This window comes from Carassius auratus, chromosome 26, assembly GCF_003368295.1.
Source record: "Carassius auratus strain Wakin chromosome 26, ASM336829v1, whole genome shotgun sequence".
Classification (NCBI taxonomy): domain Eukaryota; kingdom Metazoa; phylum Chordata; class Actinopteri; order Cypriniformes; family Cyprinidae; genus Carassius; species Carassius auratus.
In genome coordinates, this window is record NC_039268.1 from 10,799,910 (window position 1) to 10,809,428 (window position 9,519).

The window sequence follows — 9,519 nt, forward strand, 5'->3', positions numbered from 1 at the left end:
CCCTACTGAATAAGATGCACAAACGCAAATGTTTATTTTTTTCCAGAGATTTTTGTTTAGAATAGCGTTTATGAATTATTAATAATATTAATAACAATTAATTAATTAATTAATTAATTAATTAAAATTAATTCATAATAAATGTTTTTGTTTAAAATTTAGAGTAAAATTTATATTCATATTTATCTTCATAATAAACACAAATAGCAATTTACATGCAATAAGTATACAATGGAATGTTCTTTTTAAATGTTTTACTTGATCTTATTATAATTTTCTACTGCAGAGTTACATAATCAATAGTTTATTACGTTTTATTTTTCATTTTGTTTTTTAAGTTCTGGGTTTATAGCAGTATAAATGAGATATTTATACTATTTACGCCCACGTGTAGCGTAAATAATGCATGACGTGCCACAGAGGGAGGTGACGGGGAGTTTAAAAGGATCAGTCTGTGAGACAGACACGCTTGTGGCAACTAAATTCATCAGTTTAAGTTTTCCATAACTTTTTGGATCCACAGCACCGATAATAACAATAATGATGTTCTGCAGAGCGGCTTGGCAACGACTTGCACCTCTGGCACGCAAAACACTCACTCCTCTCAGCAATGGTAAGAAAACATCGATTTCCAGTCTTAAAATCAATGTATTTTCGATTCGGATTAACAAATGAAATTCACCAGCCTACGCAGGCTAAAAAGATAGCGATCTCAAACAAAGCTATGTTACAAAAATAACAAAACAAGAGTGCGTGTTAATAAAAAGCACGTGAATTATGAAATATGAAATTAAAACTGGAGAAAGTATTTGGACACTTCTGCACAGTTTTAATTAGACTCTTTTAGTAGGTTTGTCTGTGGTTACGATTTCAGCCCAATCTCTAGAACATTGGCTTCTGCTGTTTGTTATGTAACAGGTGAGATATTCTTATCAAATTCATCCCAAAGTAAACCTGAAATATAGTAGTACATCAGTAAACTAAAAAGATCTCTTTTGTCTTTGCATTTGGAAGAGACCCACAAGTGTTTCATGTAATAGAATTCAGAGTTTCTGTCTATTGTAGGTTGTGTGTGTGTGGCTTTGTATTACAATGTCTAAAAGGTATTATTTTTATGATTTTGTAAGTTGATTGGTATTGGTAGTACAATGTACAAAAGGTTGTGGTTAGTCAAATGTTATGACATTTTTGTTAAGGCGAGTTATGATTGATTTTTTATTTTTTAAGACAAATGTGTTATATTTTGTTCTATTTTAAAATGTTTGACATCAGCGTATTTGTGAATTTGACGTTTGATTCAAATGCAGAATTTTCCATAACGGACAACTGGGACATGTAAACCCATCCCTGCTCCAGTGCATCTGTGGGAAATAGCTGAGTTTGATTTGTTTAAAGTTAATTTCCTGTCAAAGGATTCACTCGGTTTGAACTGCGTGCAACATTTTTTTCTCTTTTCTTTTTGAGGCTTTATTTATTTATTGTTTCAAAATCTGAAGACCTTGTGGCTAATTTGATTTTGAGGGCTGATCAGTTTTTTTTTTTTTTTGCTGACTCCGCATTCTGTGCATGATTGAACTGATGTAGGCTATTCATAAAATCTGCTCAGGCATTTTCTAAAACTACCCAAATATTTGAAAAGGGCCCTATGCAGGGCTCTCTGCCATCATGCATTTGCCTAGGGTTCTGCACATTGACATATCTGGCGTCTCCATGGTATGCCAGTGTTTGTGTGTGCAGCAATCACTGTTTTCATAGAACAGGACTGTCGTGGACACCTGCTGGTCTACCTTTACCTTAACAGTCCGTTGACGGAGCCGTAAATGAGATTAAATGTATAAATGAGGCACAGGTGCAGACGGTCACCTTGCTATTCAAGTCGTTCCTGAAATTCATGCTGGGTTCTAGTGGAAATAACTATTTTAAGTCTAGATTTTGTGATGTGACGCTATAGTTTGTCCTGTCCATGTGCTCCACTGGGCTTTAGAGAGAGGGTGGGAGGGGCAGTTTAACTGTTGGACATTGTGTTCCCTTCTGCTGCTTCACTGCAGCTACAGTACACAGAGGATGTGTGTTTGTCGAAATCATGCAGAGTCAGAAAACCCTGAAACATGCTTGCTGTATCAGGTTTGTCTGGTCCCGTCTAATTTTGCATGTTACTTAAAATGTTCACTCATCAAACTCATACACTGATACAACTTTAATAGCAGCACATTGCAATGACATTGCAACAAATGAGGACAATTTTTGAAAAACTGAAATACTGATTTTTGGATTTTGGATTATCTATTTTCTTTTATTAGGGTTAGGGTTAGTAAATGTAATTATGAAAATGTAATTATGAAATCAATAAATTCTTGAACGTTGACATGAACTTTTATGGCTCATAAAGTATGATATAGAAGAATTTGGTGCATTTGCTGATATTTATCTGCTCAAAAAGTATGATTTAAATTCTGCTTATAATGTAAATTGAGATCCATATAACAGTATAGGAACTATAAAATGCATGTACATATCAGTTGTAACTCTGTATCAACCAATAATTTATCTTAGACCAGTGCTTTCTGTGGTTTTTACGTTGGGGTAAATTATATATAATGAAAGATTTCGAACCAAAAGCCTGATGTATCATATGTTGTATACACACATTTTAACAGTTTTTCTAAAAAAAACAATGTATGGATAATCAAGTTAGTCCAGGAAGTGTTCATCAAAAATGGATCAGATGACAGAATTCATATCATAGATTGTGTATGACAGGTTTTTCAGCCAAATTTAGTGGCTCTAAAATTTGAGTATCAAATATGATACAATAGTCTTTATGGGGTTATTAATAAAAATGATTGTATAAGATTTGTATATTTCAAAATTGGATTGATGGGTGGTGAAGAAAAATGGTTAATTATTAATTTCATTTTTCTACTCAAAAATACTTTAACTATTTAATTTGCATGAACTGATACATATCTCTGTTTATCTTCTAATAGCTGTATTCCCTACACGACCGATGTCCTTTGGTCTACCGGCGTCCGGCACCAACATGGCGTACGTGGTACTTGGTGGAAGCTCACTTACTGCTGCTCTTGTTTATGTATGTATTTTTGTTTTTTATTTAGAATGCGTTGTAAGTGTTATTGTCATTCTTACAAAAAGAAACAATTTATCCTCCTCTAAACTTTGTTTCCTCCTACAGGCTTATAAGACAATAAACTCTGACAGTGCGAGATATAATGAAAGAATTGCTCAACTTGAGGCCAGACCTAAAAGTAAGGTTTTTTTTTTTTTTTTTTTTTTTTTTGTGGTGTAGCTTAGTTTTTGTCTAATGAATGCCTGTTTTCATTTTGGCTGTTCAAGATCACAGTTAATCTTTCAGCATCCGTGAAGCGGAAATAATTTACACGGACAGATGGGATTAGATTCCCATTCATAGTTGAACTGACGGATGCCGTGAGGCAGGGTGTCTGATTTTGCCGCTGTTCTGGTGCGTGTATGTTTCTGCAGTTCCTCAGGCCTGATCCTCTTTCTGCCGTTACTCCGCAGCCACTAAGCTAGCTACTTTTAGAGCAGCTTTCACTTGTTTTCTTATCTTGTTTGCGTGTTGTTAACCATCTTTTCGTTCTCCCATCAGGTGAGGAGGGTGAGTATAAATTCAGCTACTCACTTAGCAGCATGTCTGTTTTTGAGCAGCACTCATTACTCAAAAACAAAACTATTCTATACATTTTGGTCTGTGCCCTTTTACTTCTTTTGCCTGCAGCAATGTATCACATATCTCACAACAGAAGCACTTTTCCAAGAGTAATTGCACAACTTTTTAGTTTTTGCAAACCATTTAAATTGTGGCAAGTAAGCATGATTGGTGGCGACAATGGAACTTTGAACTTGGTAAAAGTGCTTTCATCAGAGTGACTTTTACATTTAATTACACTACTATTCAAAGTGTTGGATTCATATGTTTTTTTTTATTTTTTTTTTTAGAAAAACAGCTATACGTTTTATTCAGAAATAAATTGCATTACATTGACCAAAAGTGTCAATATTACATACTGTACCTATAATTAAATATTAAAATACAAAAACCATAAATTTTGTATTGTAATAATATTTCACAATATTACCATTGTTTTTCCTAACAAATAAATACAGCATTGAGAGACTGCATGATTGTCTTACTTCCAAGGAATGCAAAATACATTTGTGTTTTGTTTGCCACTAAAATCTCTCGTATGTCTTCAGAATAACTTTTTTTTATATATTTTTAATTTTAATTTTGGTTTGAATCAATCATTTAATCATGCACGTTTGTGTGTTTTCATTTGTTCCATGTTAGCTTGGTGAAGGGTCTACATTGTCTTGAGTCGATCAAGCTTCCATGCAAGTTCTTTAAAACCTAATCTGACTAATTCTGAAGTATTAATAAATAAACAATACTTTTCTAATGCTAACGCTAAGATCTTAGATTCTTTGACGTCTAATCTGAATGAATGGTTTTTGTTATCTGTTTTTAGATCATCCCTTTCTCGTAATCTCTCTATTGTTGTTCTATTAATGACATAACACTTAATGCTTACCCTCTTTATTCAGCATAAAACACATTTCATAAGTCTGCTTTAACTCTATCACACTTGATCTTGGATTTTCTTTGGATCATGTTGCCTTTTCTTGAAGTCCTGCTTACTGTATTCCATGTAGGAGCATTGGCCGAGGTAGCCTCTGTAGCAGAAGCAGAAACCACAGCAGGTGAGATGATTAATGCAGAGGCTGAACAGACCCCAGAACCCGTGGAGGCAGCAACTGCGATTGTAGAAGCAGTAGCAGCTGATGCTGAGGAACCTACTGCATCTGTTGCTGAGGATGTCACTGCTGAGGCTGCTGCTGCTCCCATTGCTGAAACAACCGGTGAGGCATCTTCTGCTGAGGAAGCAGCCTGAGTCCCCAGCAGTCTAGATATGTGATTCTTCCCAACCCACCTTGGAACGCTCCATTAAGACTCCCATTTTTGTGCTCCCTTTAACTAACTGACTGTGTCGTCTGAACAGAAAGAAGTGTCCCTTTTCAAATTGTGAACTCCACACGGTGTTAATCTCAAGGGTGAGGAGGAGAGGTTGAGGAAGTCCAAAAATAAGTATTGAAGATTTAAGCAAACAAAACATGGACCATATTTTATTCCAGCCTGTTTTCACACTTGAATATCTAATTGAAATCACATATAAAGTTTTGTAATCTCTCCTCCTTCACCCCCAGTGCATGTTCCTGCTGTAATTTGTTACGGTGTACCCACATTATTAAAATTTAATGTCTCATACATGTGCAGGGAGGCATTTTTCTTAACTAACTTTAATATTGACCATGTTTATTGGCAACATTTTATGGATATGTACTAGGGTTGTGAGTCATTCAGAACTCAATTGAAAAAGGTTTTAAATTCCAATATTTGTTGTTGTGATAGTAAACAGCATTCAGAATTTTTTTTTTTTTTTTTTTTTTTTTTTTTTTTTTTTTTTTTAGTATGTTTTAAAATGACCGGATATTTGAAGCAATTTGTGCAAAAACTAATTTTAACTAATTTCTTGACCAAACCTTTTCATGTTTATTTATATGCAGCCTTCTAGACCCATTCCATCTTTTTTCAAGCTATTTCCTGTGAACGTATGATCCTTTCAATTTATTAGCTACTTTAAATGAATAGTAGAATAACAATTTGCAATCAACTAAAACTAATTCAAATAATAAAACAAATGCCAGTTTGCAGCATCAAGATGAATAACAACTGTTTAGCGCAGCTAAAATAAATGGAAATGGCTGACACTAGAAGCATTGCATGTTCATGTTCAAAATGACTGCGTCCGCACTTAAATTAGATTTAAGTTGCCTACTTACTAAGTCTGCACTTAGATTAAAAACAGATTGAATAGACATGCATGCATTTCTATATAATTCTTCTAAATTGTATTATACACATGAGGATTCCAAGCCATTGTGGCCTTATAAGCAATATAAGAGATCTTTTTGTTTTCTTTTTCTTTTTTTAATGACTTGCTGTTTTTCTACCTGTGCATGTTGTCTGGAGGACAGACATTGAGCCTTTTTTATAATTAGTTTAAATATCTCTTATAATGTGAACTATCACAAGGTAACGTGATGCCAGTGTCATCATAAATACTGACACTGGAAGCATTTGCTCTTAATCCTGATGCTGTTTTTTTTTAGACTTAACCAATTCATTACTTTTGATTGATTTGCAGTTTTTAAAACTGACAAAATATATGTATTCCTTAAAGGACTTAAAATATTATTCTTTTTGAGTCTGAATTCAGTGCAGTTTTCATTGATTTCTTCACATCACAAACTGTAAATGAGATGAAAAATAAACAAATTGTCAAAGTGTATGCACATTATCTTTAGTGTTTCTTTATAATGCGTGTATTTGTAGAATAGCTCCTTCCTGTGCTTTCAATCAGGATGCTTCACTTAGTTTTTATCATCCGCTTTTCCGTGTTTCTGTAAATACAGATTAAACCCCACTTCCTTTTGCTGACAAATGCATCCCAATTGTTGCTCTTAACGTCCATTTTAGTTTGCATACTGGCTTGATCATAATGACTTTAGGCATCTCTTACAGTTAATCTGAGTTAATCTCTTTAATGTGTGTTGGTGGTTTCCTCACTAATCTTAGAAGTTTATACCACTTGTGGTGACTTAAGAAGATTTTCCCAATTGTACCACCTTCAAATCTATAGCTTTGAAAATAGTGTGATTGTTTCCATGCAATGTCCTATGTGTGCCCATCTCCAAATGGCACTCGGCTGCCCCTTGCTGCTATAATGTCGATACATTGCAATATATGACATACAAATGTCAAGAGCATGATATTGAGACATAAATCTCCTTTTAAATCCAAGAGCAAGGTTCTCAGAAATGGATGGAAGTTCTTTTGAACTTCACCTTGCACAACTTGTAATGTTTCTTTTTTTACTGCAATGCAATCTAAAATTACAGTAACACTCATTAACTAATGTTATTGGCTCTCCAAGTGGGATTTCAACCATCAAAGAAAAATAAATATTGGAAAATGCTCAAATTCCATTGATTCTGTGGGCCTATTTATAGCATGTTTATGTAATAAACTAATCTTGTTGCAGTTATCCCAATGTCTGACCTACTGAGCACTGTGAAAATCCTGGCTGGATCTACAGGAGAGATCGCAGCTGCTTCAGTCGGTGATCAGCACCTGGTGGCCCCAGTGAGATTGGCTGAGGAAAACAATTCTATGGAGGCCCTCAATGGGCTGGAGGTTGCTGATGTTAAAGCAGAGGTTGCAGTAGAAGTGCCTGAGGGAGCTGTGGTTGAGGAGACCATGATAGGTAGATTGAATCTGAAAACAGAGGGAAAAGAGCTGGAAGGACTGCCTTCATCACTTGACGCAGTAGAAGAAATTATTGTTGTGGCAGATGACCGTGTCGAGTCTGAGGAAGAGAGCCCTGCTGTGCCTGAAGATAATGCTGAAAGCCTCGCTTCATCTCAAAAGGCCCTTGTTACAGAGAAGGAGAGCATTTTGGAATTTGAAGACTCAACAAGCCATGTGGTGAAGCTCTCAGAAGATGAGACAGTCTCTGGAGCTGCAGAGTTGACATCAGAAACAGTCGAGGAAGTAGGTCAGGAAATGGAAGAATGTAAAGCATTGTGTCACGAGCCAACTGCCACAGAAACTGCACATGCAGATCTCACAGCACCACCAGCAGACCTGGAGGACCCACTACAGGCTACGGGTGAAACAGACGCTGCAGAAGAAGGTCTTGTTATGGAAATGGTGCAGGATGCTGTGGAGAAAGCTAAACCTGTTGAGGCATCCGATGAAGGTAACATGATTATGGCACAATAAGGAATAGTTCACCCAAAAATAAGAATTTGCTGAAAGTTTACTCACCCTTAGGCCACCCAAGATGTAGATGAGTTTGTTTCTTCATCGAAACAGATTTGGAGAAATTTTGCAACACTCGCTCACCAATAAATCCTCTGCAGTAAATCGGTGTTGTCAGAATGAGAGTTCAAACAGCTGATAAAAACATCATTAAAGGGGTCCAGTCAATCATTTAACATCTTGTGAAGTGGGAAAAAAACCTGCGTGTTTGTAAGGGGAAAAAAGTGAGAACATTTTCAGCAAACTTTAATTTTTCGGTGAATTAATCTTTTATTTTTTTCTTGGACTTTAGTTTTAGACATTCAGTCATCATGCTTGCTTCTTTCTTCCACAGCTGTTGGAAGTGGAAATGTTGCATTGACCATGACACAAGCCTGAAGTGAATGTACCACACCTGAGACACTGGAAAGAGTGAAACTTGACAATCTGTGATGTAATACATACAAGTTAACATATAGTGGTGCAGTTACAGTCATAAAAAAGACCTATAAATTACTTTTTGTTTCCAACTGAATTGCAAATTCGGTGAATGAATATGGTCTCCTTAATTTAGTTATTTCATCTGAAAATGAGATTTAGTCAGTTTCAGTTTTAAGTTTAATTGATCTAATTTTCTGTCTCTGGAAAATAGTGATCTGTGACACTGTATTATGCTGAATATCAAAGGTTTTGTGGGCACATTCGTGTAGTTGGATTGCTTTTTATTTTAAAGTGAAAAGACAAAATTAGAATTAGGGCAGAAAGTCCCAACTGGCATGCTGTTTCTAGTGTTTATTGTAATTCATTAGGTTATTATTCAGTTATTCCGTTATACACAAAATAATGTGTAATCACAATGGAAGGAAATGAAATTTTAATTAATCACATCAATCTTAAATGTCTTTCTTTCTTTATATTTATTTATTTTTAATGTATGTGTACATTTTTGAAATCTTATAATATATATATATATATATATATATATATATATATATATATATATATATATATATATATATATATATATGGCTAATTAAGTTTATTGTATTCAATTAATTAAAAGGGTTGCTATTATGATGTACATTAATAGATGGTCAATTAAATACATGTGTTGTAGAATAAATTTACCTTTCATAACCTTTAAGAATTATCTCACTGGGATTATACTTTATCTGTAATTGATTAATTATTTAGCTGAACTGTCAAAGCACAATTTTAAATAGTATTTCATAATGACACACACAAACACACACACAGAGAAAGAGAGAGAGAGAGAGAGGGAATGTTAGGCTTGAGTTAATTTATTATGTGATTGTGTTTTCTGCCTGAGAACATGATTAAACTATTGAGTATTGCTGAAATATGTGTGTAAAAAAAAAGTTAATTATTTTGTTTCAAGAATTGCATGAACTATTTTAGAAATTAGACCAACTGAATTAGTGTGTTAGTGTGTGTATATATGTGTATATATATATATATATATATATATATATATATATATATATATATATATATATATATATGTGTATATATATATATATATATATATATATATATATATGTATATATATATATATATGTATATGTGTGTGTGTGTGTGTGTGTGCGTGTGTGTGTGC

General features: G+C 34.3%; 1 protein-coding gene across 3 annotated transcripts; it reads left to right on the plus strand.

Annotated features, from left to right (window-relative positions):
- The first annotated feature begins 436 nt into the window (after positions 1 to 436).
- On the plus strand, positions 437 to 8,805 carry mgarpb (mitochondria localized glutamic acid rich protein b). 3 transcript variants are annotated; one of them, XM_026204197.1, is made up of 7 exons: positions 437 to 613; positions 2,988 to 3,091; positions 3,194 to 3,266; positions 3,629 to 3,637; positions 4,693 to 4,899; positions 7,143 to 7,859; positions 8,256 to 8,805. In XM_026204197.1, exons 1-7 carry the CDS (start codon positions 541 to 543, stop codon positions 8,297 to 8,299), a joined length of 1,227 nt encoding a protein of 408 aa, XP_026059982.1. In that variant the 5' UTR covers positions 437 to 540; the 3' UTR covers positions 8,300 to 8,805. The 3 variants fall into 3 exon arrangements, with proteins under 3 accessions (XP_026059982.1, XP_026059984.1, XP_026059985.1); XM_026204200.1 differs by lacking the exon at positions 437 to 613 and adding an exon at positions 1,542 to 2,124; XM_026204199.1 differs by lacking the exon at positions 3,629 to 3,637.
- The last annotated feature ends 714 nt before the right edge of the window (positions 8,806 to 9,519 follow it).